Here is a 20,527-nt window from a genome sequence, read left to right on the forward strand (position 1 = left end):
GCGGCAATCACTCCCATCTCAGTATGAGGAAGTTCTCGCTGAGGTCAGTCCCACCGGGAGCCAGGGAAGGGGGTTAGGAGAAGACAGGGAAGAGGCAGAGTAATTAGGAGACAGAAAACACAGGATTATGAAACGCTCAGTGGTAGAGAAGGGAGAAAATAGGTCTGTGGGCCACAGCACACACAGCTTCGGGTAAAGTTGGAGTAGAAATGAAAGCAAAACAAGAGGGTGAGGTCTGAGGCATTGGGGACTATAAAATGGGCATCATTAACTGACATCTCATCCCTGCCTCTTAGCATTCTCCCTTTTGCTGATTTAATACTGTTTTTAAAAAATAAAACCCCTCCCACTTTCACCTCTACAGGAAGGCCATATTGGTTATGCTTCCTCATTGTTAAGTGCCCTCCCCCTGAAAGGAGTACTCTCTGGTAGTCTCGGTGCTGTACAGCCCTCGGGAACACACACTTCAAAGCTCTGGACTCAACCCAGACACATGGCTTGTCGTGGAGAAGTGTGATGTACCAGGCCCTGTGATCAAGCCATAAAGCACCAGTGAGTCAGATTTTCCACTTCAGAAAAAAGCAGACACTAGCCGGGCGGTGGTGGCGCATGCCTTTAATCCCAGCACTCAGGAGGCAGAGCCAGGCAGATCTCTGTTAGTTCAAGGCCAGCCTGGGCTACCAAGTGAGTTCCAGGACAGGCGCAAAGCTACACAGAGAAACCCTGTCTCATAAAACAACAAAACAAAACAAAACAAAAACAAAACAAACAAAAACAAAACAAACAAAAAAAAAAACCAAACAAAAACAAAACAAAAAGCAGACACTGCTAACAATGCTCCATGTCATTACTTCCTTCAAAGTCCTCAGGTCTCTGTTCTCCATCACCTGTCACCAAAAGCAAGTCATACTATCGCCCAAAGGAGGAAGGAAAACATCAAAGGTGAGACCTGAGGCTCACTGACACGCAAAGTCAGAGATCATTAGCTGGGCCTGGGGTCAGGACAAACATCTTCCCATGAGCTTAACCAAGCGTAGGTGGAGCAGGCGCACAGGTGCTCAGGTCCTGTGGCATCTCAGCTGGCACATGTGGCCCTTTTCCCTCTTACTGGCTTTCATGGGAGCAGCTTCCATCCTGACTTAAGATGCTGTGTGCCTTCCTGAACTGACTTTCCCCAAACCAAGAAACCTAGCAGACCTGGAGAGAGCCTGCCCACTGCCACTGCCCCAGGAGCAAACGGATGGTCCCTGCAGAGGAGAGAGGAGAAGGCATGCCCCGAGAGCCTCACCTGGTCCAGCTTCCAGTGAAACTCTGCGGGACGGAAGGTGTCTGCCTGGTCGAAGTCCTTCCGCAGGAGGAAGACGAGGCGGCAGTTGTGAACATACAGGGCGTAGTGATGCCGGTTCATTTCTGAAAGGCAGAAATGGGGTCGGGGCATGAGAGAATCTCTGTCTGCTTCTACCCAAAGAGTCTTCCGTTATGTTGCTAGGCACAGCTTAGAAGACAAAGAAATGGTCTCTCTCATTTTCACATTTGATGAATTTTCCAGAGCATATTTGGGGGAAGACTTTGAAATGGAGTAAGCCCTGGGAGGACCCAGAGAAAAACTTCTTCGGAGAAGCTACTTTGCCTTTAGACACTGGCCCAACATCTACTCCATCAGATCCCAGTGAACAGTGATTATGTTGGCAAGCTCATGGTGTGGTACTTACAGAGGATTTCTGTCAATCACGTCTGCTGTGGGATATTGTTCTGCATGCTGTGAATATGTGTTGCTCTGATTAGTTGATGAGTTATAATTATAATTTTCCTTGGTTTTGATAAAAGATAAATTAGATATGAAACTTTAGACTCACAAATATAGGATAGATAAAATATTTTCTTTAATTTTGCCAAATACAGATAGACTGGATATTGTAACTGATAGACTGGATATTGTAACTGTAATTCTTGCTTGATAACTGTTTTGTTATATGTAATTTTACTATGTTAAAGTTAAAATCTTCCTTTTTGATTAGATAGAAAAGGGCAAGTGCTGTGGGATGTTGTTCTGTGAATATGTGTTGCTCTGATTGGTTGAAAAATAAAACTCTGATTGGCCAGTAGCCAGGCAGGAAGTATAGGCAAGGTAAGCAGACAAGGAGAATTCTGGAAAGAGGAAGGCTGAGTCAGGAGTCACTAGCCAGACACAGAGGAAGCAAGATAATAAGGCAGAACTGAGAAAAGGTACCAAGCCATGTGACTAAACATAAACAAAAATTATGGGTTAAATTAAGTATAAGATCTAGTCAGTAATAAGTCTGAGCTAATGGCCAAGCAGTTATAATTAATATAAGCCTCTGTGTGCTTACTTGGAAGACACGAATGGGAGAGATTTGTCTCAACTAACCAGGACACAGAAAAACTTCCAGCTACACACATCAGCTTCTCTGGGCTCCTCCAGCATGGCTGGTTTCTCCTGGAGTTCTGGGATTTGTTTTATTTTGTCAGTCTTGACACAGTGACCACAGAACTCATCTCTTTGTCTCCCTAATCTATGCTAAGAGGGGCTGCCTTGCTTTTAGCTGCTAGGAGGAGACAAATTGATTTTCCAGCATTAAACATAACTCTGTGGCTCTTCAAAGCAATGAATAATCCCCGCCTCCCCAGGCACAGCCATCAATCAATGGAACCTTTCCCTCCTCTGATATAAAAACTTCCTTACTGCTTAGGAAATCTTATGTCATGGTTTTAGCCATGACACTTAGAGCCACAAGACACTACCAATTGGCAGGAGAGGAGCTATTCTGTACCAACACAGAGAAAGCACATTTTACTTGGCTGTAGAACACAGAGAAATTTACTAGGATGCATGTGTACTCTAAGTGGGTAAATGAGTACATGGGCCCTATATGGAGAGGAACATAGCCTTATATTAAGACTTTGGTGGAGATCTAGAGAGATGGCTCAGTGGTTAATAGCACTGGCTGCTCTTCTAGAGGACCTGGGTTCAATTCCTAGCACCCACATGGCAGCTCACAACTGTCTATAACTTTGGTTCCAGGGGATCCAATACCCTCACATAGATGTGGACAAAACATAAATGCATATAAAATAAAATCTTAAAAAAAAAGACTTTGGTGGAACTGTATCTTTGATGGTATGAGGGTCATCTAGCTTCATGGTATCTCAGTTTCCTTACCTGAATTAGGGTAGGGATAGTGGACTAGCTTCTTGTACATCCTGTATAAACCTTGCTATGAAGTCAACATTGGCTTCATTTCTAGAAATGAGCCTTGATTGGCTCTGTTTAAATAGGCTCCTGCCACTCCCCCAACACAGGAACTGGTTCAAGATGCCTGCTCAAGGTCAACAGAGAGGGCCATTCTCTTGGCCACATGGCCTCTGCTGAGACTTGGTCCTGGCCAATGGTCAGTACTTTCCTAAGCAGTTCTGTGATAGGTGTCAGCAGAATGTGAACCTGAGGGATGTTTTCTTGAGAGACAGTATAAATGCAATATAAATCCAGAGGTCTGTGGCAGCTGCAGCCTTATCTGCTAATCTGAAACTGGTACATGTGTAGACAGGGATCTGAGAAAATGCAGAGAAAAGGAACCTGGACCTTGATCACACTTTACCTATAGGATGCAATGAAGCCATCTAAGACCTGGGAGTTTTCAGGTACACAAGATCTACATTCTCTGCTTTGGTTTGATTTTCAAGTTATCTGATATCATTTGATCTGGACTTCCCATCTCTGTAATGGATAGCATCTTAATTGCCACAATGAGGAAATGTGCATAAAGCATCTGCCTGGAACAGATGCTCAGTGGCTGTCGGTTATTATAAAGGCCATTGCTGTGCCTTGGGACTCCAGCAGCACAGACATGTCGAATGCTGTTTCTACCAAAGCATCAGCATTCTCCAGAACCCAACCCAAGCATGGCAGGAGGGAGGATGGGCGGTTGCTATATGTGCCCAGTTTTGGGGGGAACCACTCTTAGCATCTGGGTTGACAAAACCCCTTTGACTTGGTTATGGGTAGTCTACTAAATGCTTCTTGCCCCTTCATGATTATATTTTCTGTGTTCCTATTAAGAACTGTTAAGAAAAGGAGGGAGGAAAGATTTTCTGCCTTTGTTAGGTTTATTTGGAATCAACTGGGGTGGAGGTGGACCAGGAAGACCGCAAGAACAGACCTCCTCTGCTAGAGCATCTTTCAGCCTAGGCCCTTCCTCCTTCCCTCTGCCTCACTGCTGCAGACTCCTGGATCAACACACAGGCTAAGGAGCACCTCCCAGTCAACCAACAGGCAGCAGGGAGTGGCAGAGGGTCCCACCTCTTCTTACAGTTGCAAGCCTTCTGAGCAGTTTTCTAGTCACTCAGGGGCTGAGGGCACACCCTTGTGTTCCCATTGGCTGGAGGGTCACTGTAGTCCTCCCTACTGGGCTGACACTCTGTCAGTGCTAGGTCAGGCTGGCCCTTGTGTCTTAGAATTCCCATCAGGAAATGTCAAGCCCTGCATATGGCCACTTATTCTCTGTTTTCAGCTGAACTCAAAGTGAGCAGGGCGACGTCACCCCAGTAGGAAGAGATCTTAGCTGCAGGGGCAGAAGTGTGGGCATGAAGACATTATGGAGACGGGGAAGGAGCTGGGGAGGGATTGTGAGTGGTAACAGGCAATAGCATCGCTCACACAGGGCATGGGGACGCAAAGGCCAGCAAAGGCCCACGCATCCTTTATAGCAAAAGCACTGTTATGTGCGGACCTAATGCTGCTTCCTTTGCTCTCAGATAGATGATTAACCACATTTCACAGCCTCTCCGTGGCTGGGTGAGGGCCCTGTGACCAAGTTCTGGAAAGTGGAAGCTAATGGTCAGAGGTGAAACATAAAGCCTGCTGTCTTTGTCAATAAACTCTCTGCACTCAACACTGTTCTTCCTCTTTGATGGCTAAGTATAGCCAGACGGAACAATGCAAGGATTCTTGTCTCAGAATATCTCGATACCACTGTTGGACAAATGAATGAGAGGAGCCAGGAGAGGAGAGTGGTGGCTACCGAGAGCTTTACTGGCCGTAATGGTAATGGAGGCTTTCCTTCTCTCTCTCTTTCTTCCACACAGTTAGCCTTTGCTGACTAATCAATTCTGCTATCCAACTATTATAGATGGCTTTATAATGGACCAACATTAGTCAATTTTGTTTAGTTCACCAAACAGAAAGCAATGTAATACTCATGAAGGCCAATTTCATAATTTTCTCAATATTTATATTCTTTGACTTAGTAATCCAACTTCCAGCCAGGAAACAATCAGAAATGTGTGAAAGTTATATTCTAGAAGGCTCACTACAGCGTTGTTTTATTTGCCTTTAGAAAGAGACACTCTAAGTAGCTGACAAAAGAAACCATTAAATAAAGTATGATAAATCCACACAGCAGAGTTTTAAACTGGCATGCAATTTAGTTTTTACAGACTGTTTTATCTGTCAGGCATGGCGGGGCATGTCTGCAGTCCTTGCACTTGGGAGGTAGAGACAGGAGGCTCAGAAATTCAAGGCCAGTGTGGACAACATGAGATTTTGTTACTCACACCCCTCCAAAAAGGATGCTTTATTACATGGAGTTATGACCTGGGTATAGTTATATATGAAAAAAGAATCCCACACGTGTTATAAAAATAAATTAAAATGGGAAGAACATTCTACTTACTCACAGAGATAAAAGTAACATTTTAATGAAATGGAATGTTAGCAGATAATACCTCTCCAAGTGTTTGGATTTTAGGTTGGTTTGTATATTTGATACTTTCTTGTGCTTTCTCCATTTCTGCTGCAATATATATATATATATATATATCACCTTCCCACTGGAAAAGCTTTCCGATATAAAATAAGAGTCCTAATCAGGTCTTGATTAAATCCTAACATTCTGTATTTGTAGTACTTTCACTCCAGGGAACTAAGTTAGACTAAAACCTTTCCACCTTTTCTGTAACAACCTTTTTATAAACATGTGTTTGTGATGCGTGCGTGTGTGCGTGCGTGCGTGCGTGTGTGTGTGTGTGTGTGTGTGTGTGTGTGTGTGTCAATGTCTGCATATGTGTATGTGTACAAGAACACAATCTTGTACTTAAGGAAGTCAGAAGACAATTTGAAGGAATTCTTTCTCTCCTTCCAAGACGTACATTACAAGCACCAAACTCAGGTTGTCAGTCTTGGAGGCCAGTGCCTCTACCCACTATACCATCTCTCCAGCCCTCTGTGCCAATCTTAAGCTCAGCATGTGCTGAGCTGCCAGTTACCCTCTGTGCTGCCCGACAGTTATAAACACTGATTCACTTGAGCATTTGAACAAAAGTTACATTTGAAATGGGAGACAGGAATCAAAATTAAAGACAGATGTAACTAGAGTTTTCCTGCCTTGCCCACAGTCAGGACAAATCTTTGTCACCTGCCAGTCCCACAGTCGCTCAGACCCAACCAAATAAACACAGAGACTTATATTGCTTACAAACTGTATGGCCGTGGCAGGCTTCTTGTTAACTGTTCCTATATCTTAAAGTAACGCATATCTACAAATCTATACCTTGCCACGTGGCTCGTGGCTTACCAGCATCTTCACATGCTGCTTGTCCTGGCAGTGTCTGGCAGCGTCTCCTTCTGCCTTCCTGTTCTTTTATTTCTCCTCTGTTAGTCCCGCCTATACTTCCTGCCTAGCCACGACCAATCAGGTTTTATTTATTGACCAATCAGAGCAACTTGACATACAGACCATCCCCCAGTACAGCCAAGTGCAGACCATCTCAGACACCTGCACTCAGGCCCATGGTCCTAATCATCCTCTATGCAAACCTACTGGGTAACGCCACAAGGAACCCAAGAAGGGCTCCCACAGGACATACATTAACATCCCACAGCAGACAGAGTTGTAAATCTGGCAAGAGATCTCAAGTCGTGTATGTGTGTACGCACGCACGTACTCGAGTGTGCACATGAAGGTGCAATGATACATGCATAGGATGTGGCCTTAGTAGAAACTAAACTGAAATTCCTGTTCCAGTGTTTATTGGCTGTGTAACTACTTGGGACAAGATGCATAACCTCTCAGTGAATATTTCCTTATCCTTAAGATGGGAAGCACAATAATGCATTCATAAAATTCGTTGTAAAGGTTCAGAAAAGGAGTAGCTGACACCAACCACACATTCTAAGTGCCCAGCACTGTTCTGAGCACTTTGTGTATAATTAAGCTGCTTAATCAGTAATAGCTCACGGGGAAGATAGTTCTATAACAAGGTCACCCATCTGTAAGTGAAGGGGCGTGGTCAATCCCCAGAGCTCCCTTGTGCAGGCCCGGCATGAGAGAAACATGCAGCACCTGTTAGCTATCACTGTCCCCATTTCAAACTTTAAGTTTGAAATGCTTTCAGTTGAGAGGATCCTTTGATTCAAAGGAGGGCTTTTGGAAATACTTATATGATATAGTACATTTGGGGTTTCTTTGTTGCAGGAAGGATGAATGAACCTGCCCACCCCAACCCCCACCTCACCTATAGTAGCCCTAAGGTACTTCCATAGACTTGGGAGTTCTGAGGAACTCAGTTTGGAGATCAGTGACTCAAACTGCTGCATTCTCTCTGTTTGCATCTTTTCTTTCCAATCTCTCCTAACCCTGCTTTACCTGAATCCTAGAAAATCAGCAACTGGAAAACCAGAGAGCAGAATCCATTCCCAAGCTCGCTATGGTGCCTCTATTTTAACACAGCCTCCACAGTGACATCTGCCCAGCCATCGGGGACATAGCAGGCTTGGAGACTCACCAGTTTTATCCGAGTTACAGAGGATGGTTTCCTTCTCAGCTCTCACACCGGGGCTGGGGCCATGCTTCATCCACATAGTGATGGTGAACTGGTCTGTCAGGTTCTTGGGCACAATCCCATCAGGGATCTTGGCACCCTGCCTGCCATCAAACTTGAAGATCATCTCACTGCTGTCCACCAGCAGTCCCGCAGTCCAGTTGGTAGCTGCACTCGGGGATGGCAAGAGGTCAATGATGCCTGAGGAAGCTCCTGCAAGGGGAAGAGACGAAAGCAGTGAGTTTTTCCCAAGGGTGGGAGGTATCCTTACCTTCTGACTTCTGTATCTGTGTTAGAATGCAACTTGTATACTTAATGAGGTCCTTGCTTTTTCCTGACCTAGATGGCTCAGGAAAGAGCCCAGTATAACCCTAGTCTCTGACTTGCTTCTGGTCTGCTTAGGCATACAGTAGTAACTTGCAGAGGAAAGTGATACATATGTCCAGGCTGGCACAATTGGGTACAAGAAAAGGTGTGAGAGGAGCCTAAAGAGTTAGAGAACTATAGGGCTTGTATTGGCTCGATTTCTTGCAGACAGTCAGGGCTTCATTTGGGTGAATGGATTCATTCATGCACCCATCTATCAATTAACCTGTCAGTCATTTACTGAGCACTAACCCTATTCCCTGACCCTTGCTAAGGTCTGTCCACATGAAGGAGAGTCAAATACTTATTACCATGGAGACTCTAAGAGACAACATAGTGTGATCAGGGTTATGACTGGGGAAGATTCTGGGTTCTCATTGAGAGAAGGTGGCAAGCCACTTTGTACACACTAACATTTTCCCACAACCATTTGCTGAAGTCAAACGGTACAGTGCTTGAGAACAGGGGCTCCAAGGTCTGCAGCACTGGAGCACTTGCATTTGACACCTGGCAGCTTGACTTGGCAGCTTTGTGACTGGGAACATGTCCCTTCATCTCTCTGACTGTCTTCCCTTCCTCGGTGTATGTGGGGACTGAATAGAATTTTATGCATTCAAGCTCGCAGCTATATGCTTAACACATGATGAGTGCTCACTCAGCGTGAGCTACAATTTTATCATCACCATTACTGTGATTTTTGCCAGGCCAGAGCAGGAAGGTTTATTCCGAACCCGCAAGACTATACAGGACCCACCAAGGGCAGCTTTGTGGAAGGTTGGGGAGAGGGAACAGCTGGGTGTTCTTCTGGGAGGACCCTTGGGCCCCCATTCATTCTATGGAGCAGCAGCCTCTGTTCCACAGAAACAGGGCTCAGCTGCTCAAGTATGATGGGGTGTGTGTGTGCGGGGGGAGGGGGGGCTGGGATCTTTCTACTAAGGTTCAAGAAAGAAGAATTGGGAAATGCCAGCTTTGCCAGGGCTGTGCATGGGGCTGCCTCCAGGCAGGGCACTGAGCAGTCATTATAAGTGTTGTCTTGGTGCTATGAACATGAGAGCAGCTGCCTCCTGCTGTACATGCTGACGGATGGTGGGAAGTGTGCACTATCTGACGTTTGATGGGTCAGTGGCCTTTTGACTTCTGCAGAGCAGAAAGTCATCTCACCCAGGGTTTGGCTTTCAAGGTCAGCTGTCATGAAAAGTCTCCTAAGGGGAAACTCCTCAGGAAGGTGCCACACTGGAAACCAGTTTCTTAAAATGTACATTCTAGCCAGACTTCCCTTTGGCTTTGGAACGGATCATCAGGCACATATTCATTGGCTTGGAGTGGAAGACTATACCACATGGGAAAATAGGATTCCTTTGAGCACAGGGGCTCTGCTAGCACTGCAGTTAGTTCATTCCAAAAGGGCCTCTAGGAAGGCCATCATTGAGAAGGTGGGGGATGCAGGCCTTCCATTCACGATTCTCTGTGGGAGGTATGGGCAGAACTGATGGCATGATTCACACCGGCGTTTTCTAGGAACATTACCTGTTACTGCACTTGACACACAATAGATACTCAGTCCCTACTTCCAACTGCCCTTCCTCTTTTCCAGTGCCCCCCTAAGATGCTCTGGCAGAGGCTGGGGGGAGATGACTCAATCAGTAAAGGGCCTGCCAAGCTAGCATACAGTTAGATCTCCACAACCCACAGAAAATGCCAGGCACGGCGGTATGTGTCTGTAAGCCTGGAACTAGGAGGGAGTGGGTGGAGACAGACAGAACCTGGAGACAGCCTCACTGACTGGAGTCAGCCTTGTCAAGTCAATGACCTTCAGGTTCAGTGAGAGACCCTGACTCAAAAAGCAAGGAGAGTGATGGGGAGAGATACTTAATGCTTACTTTTGGCTCACACACACACACACACACACACACACACACACACACACACACACACACACACACACGTTCACGTATATACATCCATGTGCTCATGTATGCACATCTACACTAATAGGTACATATGCCACAATACACATAACACAACATACGTACAATGTAACATACATAGCAGAAAAAAAGGAAAAAAGAAAGGAAGGAAGGCTGGCAGGCAGGCTCTGGCAAGTCACTCAGTGCTCAGGTGACCATCCTGCCTCTGGTCCATTCCTCCCAGCTCTTATCATACCTACTTAATCTCACCTCACAGTGTTCCACCTGGCATATACTACTTAACTGAAAAGCAAGCTCACATTATCACTTTTGCCTTCCTTGGGCAGCATTCTCCATATATACTGGGAAAAAGGACATTAGTCAAGGTGGTAGCAGGGAGAGATTTGTGGGTGGGTTGGGAATAAGAGATCTGTGGCATATTGAAAAGTTCATTTCCCTATCAGCCACAGAATCGTATCACAGCAGCCTCTTTTACTGATAATGGCATTAGCTCTGACCCTTGGATGTGTGCAGCAGGAAGACAACCGGTGACTCGGGCACATGGTATTCATTCTTGAAACCCGGGGTGGATGTAGAGATGCAGAGCGATCATTTAGAACCCCCCAAAAGTCAATAGGGCTCATCCAAGAACAGAGCAGAGGTATATGTACAGTGTATATGGGGGGGGGTACTCTGCCATCAATGGAACAGCCAGGGTGGCACACAGGGGACCAGGGTGAGGCTTGGCAGGGCTGGGAACTAACCTATGAGGATCCCTCTATCAGTTAAGAGTTTTTCTGTACCTGTAGAATTCACACAGCACTTAATAATTAGACTGGTGAAGGAACTGAGTGAAAACTGTCCCCAGAAACAGATTTGAAGAGAAGTGCAGAGCAAGGACTAGTGTGACATGATGGAAGAGACATGGACAGTGTTAGGGAAGCAAGCTGATCAACAAGTAACCTCACCCAGAACAGGGATGCTCTAGAGACAGAGCTGGAATCCATAGAACGTTATCTTTCCTATGTTTTTACTTTACTATATCCCAAGGAACTTCCCATGGGACACTGAGTGGATGCCAGTCCAGAATTCGTAAACTACCCAACACACCTGTTCCTTTGTTATATGACTGTATGGTGAACACCACTAAGATTCCAGTTGATAGGTAAGAGGCCCCAGACTGAGAGAGCCCAGACTCATAACCAGCTATTGAGAACACCCATCATCAGGGTTTTCCAGCTCCAGGGCCTAGGCTCCTTCTTGAACCTCCTCACTGACCTGGAACAAAATGCTATAACTTTTTGTGAATTTAGCTAATGTGGAAACTGAAGCCCAGGGAGGAAATGACTAGACCAGGGTTGCACCACCACATGACTAGCTAGAGACAGGTGTGGCTGTGACGTGCAAATGATATGTGTCTGACACACACTAGTATGTAATGACCAGCCAGCCGAGCTGACCACCCCAGTCTCATGAGATGCTCATCCTCTATACATGTATCTGCTCACAGAGGTGCACACTGAAGCCACCCAAGCAGAGGTCCAGTGTCTTCCTGGGGGTGGGGGAGATGGCAGTCCCCCTTCCCTGTCCGCAGATGTTGCCTGCTGGAGAACATGATGCATTAACCAGATGGTGCAAACTTCCACGGACTTAACAGATTGAATGTAGTTCTTGCTATACTTAAACTGAGGAAGATTCATTCCCACCCAAAGTTCTTTTGCCTCTTCTCAAAAGATCCCATAGGAGAGCTGTGAGAAAACAAGACATGGCATTTGCAGACATGGTGTGGCAGCAACTGCACATCCAAGGATGCTCATGTTGCTCCTTTGGAGTCCTCAGTGACAATTACTGGAGGCACTAGATGCAAAGGATTCATGTTCTTCTGGCGCCCTGCAGCTATAGCCTCAGAGCTAGAGGCTCCAAACCAGTGGCAAGATCTGATTCTGAGTCCCTGGGCTCTACCAGGGTGGAGCTGCTCCACCTGAGCAGCAAATAGAGACAGGGAAGGATGAGGGAGATTTATCAGCATAGGACAATGTAGGAGGTCAAATAAGGTCATCGACGGGTGGTCACTTAGGTCTGAATTCTGCTGTGTGTGGCCTGAATGTGGATAGGCAGTGTCCTCTAGCATTCCAAAGTGGAAATGTGGCAAGAGTGACGTGCATGGAGCTTTCAGAGTCCATTGCAGGGCATAGGAAGGGATGAAGTTAAGTGGGAGGATCTTGAGAGAAGGACGGTCTCATCTAAGATCAAGGCTCATTCTGTAGTATTCTCAGAAAGACATATGGTGAGCAATAAGCAGGTGCACGATATCACTCCTTATCATCTCCATAAATGTGTATTCAATGTCTAAGCTATGCCATGAGGACACAATCTTTAGTCACACAGAAATGGCTCCACTTTTAGGGACCCAGTGAGGCTTTTACTTTCTTGGAGGAACAGTTAAGTGTGTAGAGCAGTTCATGGTAAAGATTCTTGGCAGAACCCGGAAAGGCCCTCTTCAAGTGTCTGGTGTACCATTGGGCCTGGGTGATAGAAGAATATATGTATGCATCACATACTTCTCTGACCCACAATATTAACTCAACCATATGTCCAGAGAAATGTGAAGACAAGTGATGTATCATATAATATCATGACATATCATGATAGTCTACAATTCACCATGAATTTTTTTCATCTTTCTGGGGATGAACGGTGTTTTAGATAGAGGCTACTCCATTAGCTGGGATTTTGTCCAATCCAAGGAGAACATGTGGTAGGAATGGGAAACCACTGTTATTTTAAGCCACTGAGATTGTGAGGTCATTTGTTATTGCATTAACCTAGATGACCATTCTTACTGATAATTCACAGAAGCAAATGATGTAGGTAATTACGGTTCCCATGTTTCTGTCTTCATGCTTAAGGTCTGAAGGCCTTGGGAATAGAAACTTGGATTTCTAGGTGAAACCAGCTGGGCTTTTATCGACAGGTAGGTAGGCAGACTCCTGGGGTACAGCCATGGACATCTACTTAGTTAATGACCATCTTGGAAAATGTCACTGTAGGCAAAACTCTTCTCTCAAAGGAAGGTTGTGGTATGGCAGTCGCTTAAGTGGCCTCCAGGGAACAAGCATATTCAGAGAGAGATCACTGCTCATGCCATCATAATTAATCAGTGTGTACAGCCCTGTGCTGATGTCCTATCAGATTAGTAAATTAACCTGACCCCAAGCCTACTGAAGAGAAGCTCTATGAAACAAAGCTTTGTAAAGACTAAGGGGCTGCTACTGTCACCCAGGAAATAGCACCCATGATGGCTTCCTAGATGTGTGGGAGACCCTGAGGGGATCAGAGTCGCTGATGGGGATTCTTTGGACAAGCTCTGCTAGCTTCGAGCTATCATAGAAAACCATGACCTCTTATATTTCCTCAGTGCTGCCCTGCATCTCCCTTTAACATGCCTGTCTTCCTAGGAAACTGAATTATTAGGTGGTTTCATGTTGTAGATGGTTCTCTATTATTATTAAGAGTTACACAGCATTTAGACAAACAAAAACATTTGTTGAAGTAATCCATGTATGAATAAATCCCCTGGCTCACCAGTGTATAAATCTGCAGAACATAGGGTTGGGTGACCCACCCTGCTCTGGCTTGGGGAGCATTTGATTATATAGCACACTCATATACCATGGCCTTTTCTTCAACAGGACCTGTCCCGGGAACTCTTGACTTACAAACAAAACAGCTGCCCTTGGCATTGTGTTCAGGAAGTAGTGGCCAGCTGCCAGAAGCTCTTGATCCCCCGAGGAACAGCCTGGCCTCTGTGTTACAAAAGGGCATATGCACCACAAAGTGCTTTTCCATTTCATATAATATGTAGTGACACAGGGTCAAGGAAGGGAACCTTTTCTGGGGCCATTGTTAATGTCAAATGTGATTTGGCTGAGAGGTTTCCCCGAGGGCTGCTTCTTGCATGTCATTCTCAATACAGTGCTGTGACATTTCACATCTGGAAAGCCTGGTCCTGAGACAGGACCATCATCTGAATTCCTGAAGTTGGAAAAGGTAACAGGCAATTGGCCACCTCTTCTAAGAAACCTGGCTTCATGTGGAGCCTGGAAGATGGAATCAGCTTAGGCTGTGTCTGGTCCACAATCTGGAGGAGATGTAGGTCCAGGGAGCTCCACTATATTGTTCCAAGGCAGAATGGAAGGAAGTGTTCCCATGTTTAAATTTCAAGAAGCAAATGTCTGCCATCCAGTGTTTCTCCGGGTCCATCTCAAGTGTTGTCACATTGGCTCAGGTGCCTTTTGACACCAGAAGCATCAGCTCCCATTCTCTTCTCCCTTCATTAGGAGTCACTCACTGCACCTCTTGGGAAGCCAGGATGGCTGGGTCACTCTCCAACCACACTAGCGCAGAGGATACTGGGTCACTGTCCAGCCACACTAACACAGAGGATGCTGGGTCACTGTCCAACCACACTAATGTAGAGGATGCTGGGTCACTGTCCAGCCACACTAATACAAAGGATGCTGGGTCATTGTTCAGCCACACTAATGCAAAGGATGCTGGGTCATTGTCCAGCTACACTAACACAGAGGATGCTGGGTCACTGTCCAACCACACTAATGCAGAGGATGCTGGGTCACTGTCCAACCACACTAATGCAGAGGATGTTGCAGAGCCCCAGCTCCCACAGAAGCAACATCAGACTTGACCTAACTGGGAACAAGTGACTAGTGACTGAAGGGAAGGGCTTGGGAGGGAAAAGTAAAGACCTGGGGATGAGAAGAAACAAGGAAAAGGGACAGAACACGAGCATGGAAGGAGCTACAGGGATGGGACTGTGGGGTAGAGGCAGACCCTCGGGAGAATTGAGAGGAGGGTGGAATGTGGGGTTCCAGGCTAGAATGTGGGGTTCTGCAGGTGACTGTCCCATAAACGTACACTTGCTCCTGGGTCTCTAGTTTAGGGTGAGGCCCCCGTCACCCAATTAGATGCTGATTCTGGTTCCTTAGATCCCTTCTTTCTTCCTTCCACCAGCTAACCACTCCTTAAATCTTGCCGATCTCGTCTCTTAGCTCTCCTCCATGCATCTCTACTACCACTCCCCTGGTTCAGAACTCATTATCTGTTGCTTAGACTATGGTAATAACATCCTAATTGCTCTCTCTGTTTCTCTCCAGAGTCAATCAAGATTTGTAGGATGAAAAATGCATGAGTGCTGAGGTTTAAAGTATCACGGCAGCTCTCTAGTTGGGAAACACAGCAAGAAAGCTTTCTGCCCTCGACTGAAAGCACAGATGTCTGTCAAAAGGAACCATGGCATCCACAAGAGTCAGACTGTACCATCCAGCCTGTGTGTTGGCCATGACCCAGCCCCTGCCTTTTCCTTTGACCCCAGAGGGCCTGACTTCTGATGTTCTACCCTTTGCTTCTGCCCTGTTTTGCTGTACTCTACTCCAGGCCAATCAGAAATAAGGCTACTGAGCTGAGGCATGACTTATCTGGCCACTGTGGTTACTGGGCAGGGATCCCCTAAGAATGGCAGGTGGTGGGGAGGCGGCTAGAGAGAAACAGCCTGTCTCATCCAAAGGGAAGCTCCCAGAACCAGAGGAAGCACACCTGGGGTACTGTCTCCCCAGCTGGGTTAGTCTGAGAGGCTGGCGGTCCAGATGGAGAGAGATGCCAGCACACCACATGCAATTTTGCTCTGCTGTTTCTTCCCTCAAAACCCTCTTTGCAGTTTCTATATCTCCCATCTCTCCCCAGCAACATTCCAAATCAAGTCACAAGCATGTGCCCTGCAGCCCTCTGATCTTTAACAAGCCAATTCATCATTTCCTTCTAACCCAGAGGAGTTCGGGAAATGACTATAACCCATGGTGGCCATATGGGGTCAAGTTCGCTGACACTCCAGGTGCACAGAGAATGTAAAGGGATATTCATTCCAAGTAAGATGTCACATTCTATGGCTTCTGTGAACTATGTAGAGACAGGATTTGAAGCATTGTGTGAACATTGCAAATGCCTATATATCCACCTTTGAAATAGTTGTTTGAAACACTATTTCCCCCCAATCTACTGAATAGTTCAGAGAGGCAGGCATCCCCACAGACCCTCCCTGAAAGCCTGGTGATGTGATGAACAGAATTTGCTGACGAGTTGGGGTTTATTTTGGTTCTAAAGTTTTAACTTGATTCTTTGGGCAAGAACAAACAATGAAAAAAAAATTTTCCAAAGATGGCGGTGGAGGCCCTCATAGAGGTGACACACTGAACAAAACACAGAGGGCCTCCCTTTCCTCTTGAAGAGGTGTGGTTACTGCCAAATGCAGCCCACTGTGGGAAGGAGTCTTTCCCTTCGCTCCCACAGTAAAAGTGGAGAGCTGCAAGTGAGTCCCTGGATATTCCTGTAGAGAACCAGGGAGAAGTGTTGTGTGTCCAAGTGAGATGAGGAACTCCATCAACGCAGTAGCCACCAGCTCATAGAGCTTGTAGACTGGCCCCACCCACAGGCTCTTTAGCCTCTCCTTCAGACTCACTGGAGAGCTCCTGTTCAGCTCTACGAACCAGGCTGGCTGTGATAAATGCTTGACTAATGACCCTACCATTCAGCTAGACCTGCTTTCAAACCCTCTCTCTGATACCTTCTATCTGTGTACACTTCAACAATTTTCATGCTTTGAACCCCCAAGATTTCCATCTTTAGAGCTGAGTGAATATATTCTCCTTACAGTAAACACGTGGAAACCAAACGAAGCGTCATATTCTGAGAGTCACTGGATATGCACCCTGGGTGTTCAACGAAGGCTGGCTTCTTCTAAACCACCCTCCATGGCGTCCTCTTACCAGCCCAATTTTCTATCAGTAATTCCCGGCCTTTCTCCTTTCTTGCAGCCCACTCCCCCTCTCCATTAATAACCCCTTACCTGCCTCCCCTTTGCCTCCATGTGTGAATATCTTTCCGCACCCACCTCCATCCTACCTGGAGCTGCTCTGCTATGGACAGCCGGACTCAGCCTCACAGCCCTGTACCCTGAGCAGCTGTTCAGCTTCAGACAGTTCATTTAGTGTTTTGCTGTTCCTATATTAAAATCCTTAATCATTCCATTTGCATCAGGCCTTGAACATTATGTAGTTCCTTGGTGGAGATGAGTCAAACGTTTTGGCTGGCGCCTGACACCACGCTCCATAACGGCCCTGGGCAAGCAGCTCTCCACAGCCTAGCATGGCAGAAGGACCTCGAGTGTCTTGACTCTGTGCCAGAAACTTTTCACTGGATTTTGCCATCTAATCCCTGTCTTACCAGTGAAGAATGGAAGTTCTGTCACGCTACTTGCCTAAAGCCACGCATCAGGCAAACAGACTAAAGCAGTTGTGTTTGAGGCCAAAAGCTGGGTTTTCTGACCCTTCTGCCCTAAGCGAATATCCATCCAGGAGGGCTGATGCACGTAGGGAAGGCTGGTTTCCCACCCCCACCCCCTCCGGTATAATTAGATAATCTTCATTTGCATGTATCACTTGAAAGTGATTAATTGAACAAATTCTCAAAAGCAAAGCATACCACATAATTTCTGAAGGGATTTCTCAGAGTAGGTCTCCCGGTCACAGCCCTTGCCGATGTAATTAGTCTGCAGCTCGGCGGTGACCTGGAGGGAGGACACAGCGCCATCGCACGTCTCCAGGTGGATACTGGGGAACAAGGGCATGCTCCCCGAGCCAGGCTGGTACTCAATCCTTTTGGTCCAGTCTGAATAAACAAGAAGATTAAATCAGTTACAGTCAGTCCTGCTAGACCACTTGTTTTGAAAAGATGAATTCGTTCCCATAAATCATTTGTTTCAGCAAATAGATTAGTGAACAATCTGAGGATAATGGAAATTTTACATTTGCTGGACTAAAGATCCCACTCTGGCCTAAGAAAATAGCAGGTGAACCAGAAGGCTGTATGTACCCAGCTGCACTGAGTCCTAGAAGACTAGACAATACAGATACATATACACCTTGGTCATCTACTTGCCTCTCAGTTCACTATGTATTGTGGGGCAAATAACGTGAGGCACAGCATTAAAAAACTGTCAGGGACGCACGGAAAAGGCAGAAAGGAAAGCCTTAGCACATCTCATGCAAGTACTACAATGACTGAGTCACTTGACCTTGAAGATGCCTGGCATTTGCTGGTGGAAGTGAATGGGGGAACACTTGGGCTTTGTGTGTCTGTGTGAAATGGTGGGAGGGAAGTCTGGAAGGGGTGGAAAGCAGGACCAATGGTGTGGGTGTGTCGATGCTAGTGTGCGCTCTCTCCTTTTCCCTTTTATGTGCATTACTGGAGGCATTTTAGAGAGCTGCATCTTACCCCATCTCCCCCATTTCACCTCTCCCCGCCCAGGGGCCCAGCCTCCAGCAGCACAGGGCTAGAAAGGAATCCATGGCATCAGCGCAGACTAGACTTTTCTGTCTGAGGGGTTAGGGAAAAAGACACCCATACTCTCTCAGGATGATTTCCTTCTTTATTCTCTATTCTGTATTCTTTCCTGTGTTCTTTCTACTGTATACTTATTTTATTCAGCTTATATACCCCAACAATGTTTTTCAGGCAGTATAAGAATTACAATGTGGTTACATTCTGTTTTTCAAGTGAATGATTACAATGAATACAAAACAAATACAAAAAATAGCATGCTTTCCCTTATGTGATTAAACATTTTATGTATTACAGGTGGAAAATAAATTATCCCAAGAACCCATGTACATTCATACCCAAGCAACTTATTATAGATTAACCGTATGGGCAAGCAAGGTATTCTTTTCATTCTGGTCTTTTACTGGCAGGCTGCATTTTGCAGTTACAAAGAAAGGGTCAATTACTTTATTACTCATCTTGAAAGGTAATCTTATAAGGAATCTGAAAGGAATCACAAACCTAAACTTTTATAATATGAAAAAGAATCAGTTAGCAGCTCTACTTTAAATCTTTAGGGTGCATATTCGCTCATCAATACTTTCTATATCAGGAGATTAAGGGAGAAAATGGGTACAAGGAATTAATTATCACCTTTGGTCATCAACCAGTCCTAGCAAGAAAGGCATGTCAACTAATAATAATCAGGTTGCTTTGTTTTTATTCCCTGGACTTAACGAGTGCCTCATTCAACTGTGTGCCTTTCTAAAACTTCAGATTATCTTCTTGAGTTTTTACCACAAAGCTGTTTGATGAAAACATCTTAGTGTAAATAAAGTTATTTTCAAAGCTTTGATTCAGCTATGATATACTCTGAAACCTGTGAACACACCTCCCAACATTAAGATTTAAAAAATTTAAACTACTGGGACTCAATTGTTTTTCTTAATCGTTAACCTAAACCACAGTCTACATGGCTTCTCAATGTGCTCTAGCTATGTGACATTTCTTTGTTTATATTTTTATCATCAAAACTCTATTTAAACTAACATTATTATCAATTAGTATAGCATAAGAAGACATCATCTTCATAGTAACTCACAGGTAAAAATGCCCAGTTAAGAATGGGATGTTTCCATGAGATAACCACACTACATTACAGGCAGTGAGGATCTCCCCACACCCATTCACACCATATCAGATACCAGAGAAAGATATCAGCAGCAAACATGGAAAGGCACAGCAGAGGCAAAAGACATTCCGGGGTCTGTGGTCTCGGGGCCTTGCCTATCTGAGATTCACCCATTAGGGAGTTGTCTCCTGGTGGACTAACACCTTGAACTTCAATTGCCACCTGCTGCTCCTCTGACATGGCCACCAGTATTGCCTCATATGATGATTATTAGGAGCGTACATGTTTTATTTCGAAACAAAAGGAAGCATGGTCCTCCAAGGCTTCTGTGAGGTTACCGAGGAGAGTGGAAGGATTCTCAAACCTTTGAAAATGTGACTCAAGTCTAGATGATTACCCTGTCACTGCTTTTCAGTGGGAAAATAATTGTGAGGTGATAAAGCATTGAAGAGAAGCAAAAAAAAAAAAAAATCACAATCAAAATGGCAGTGCAGAAGAACAGAGCAATCAAGGAGAATAAACACGGAATGGGTTCAGGGGGAATTGATTGATACATAATAGCAGCAATAGAAAGTCAGAGCCACTGATTCAAGACAAAGCAAGCTCCCGGAGACTGATAATGCACCGTCCCTGAGGACAGCCAGAGTTCCCTACTGCAAGGATACCTCTGAGAGGCTGTGCAACCACTCTCAACCACACTTAAAGGCAGAAGGGTGAGCAGAGTCAGCGAAGGATGTAAACTGTGGGTGCAATGAGTTGACAAGTCCTGAGTGTTCATTGTATAGAACATCATTATATGGTATCCCTTTGCCAAATAGAAATGGAAATCTAGGAAACGCCTGATATCACCTGTATTTGTGGGACTTTATGTCAGTGTGCAGCCACCAGGCACATG

At 45.5% G+C, this 20,527-nt stretch overlaps 1 protein-coding gene across 5 annotated transcripts in view; it reads right to left on the bottom strand.

Annotated features, from left to right (window-relative positions):
* The window catches only part of Clstn2 (calsyntenin 2), a 594,115-nt gene that overhangs the window by 86,604 nt on the left and 486,984 nt on the right, over positions 1-20,527 (bottom strand). For all 5 annotated transcript variants that reach the window (XM_006975155.4, XM_015994073.3, XM_076576877.1 and 2 more), the window contains exons 6-8: positions 17,664-17,849; positions 7,801-8,049; positions 1,289-1,410 (exon numbers count right to left, since the gene is read on the bottom strand). In XM_006975155.4, coding sequence (XP_006975217.2) covers positions 1,289-1,410; positions 7,801-8,049; positions 17,664-17,849 — 557 coding nt within the window. The remainder of the gene's footprint in view (positions 1-1,288; positions 1,411-7,800; positions 8,050-17,663; positions 17,850-20,527) is intronic.

The sequence above is a fragment of the Peromyscus maniculatus genome, chromosome 7 (genome assembly GCF_049852395.1).
Source record: "Peromyscus maniculatus bairdii isolate BWxNUB_F1_BW_parent chromosome 7, HU_Pman_BW_mat_3.1, whole genome shotgun sequence".
NCBI classification, from domain to species: Eukaryota; Metazoa; Chordata; class Mammalia; order Rodentia; family Cricetidae; genus Peromyscus; species Peromyscus maniculatus.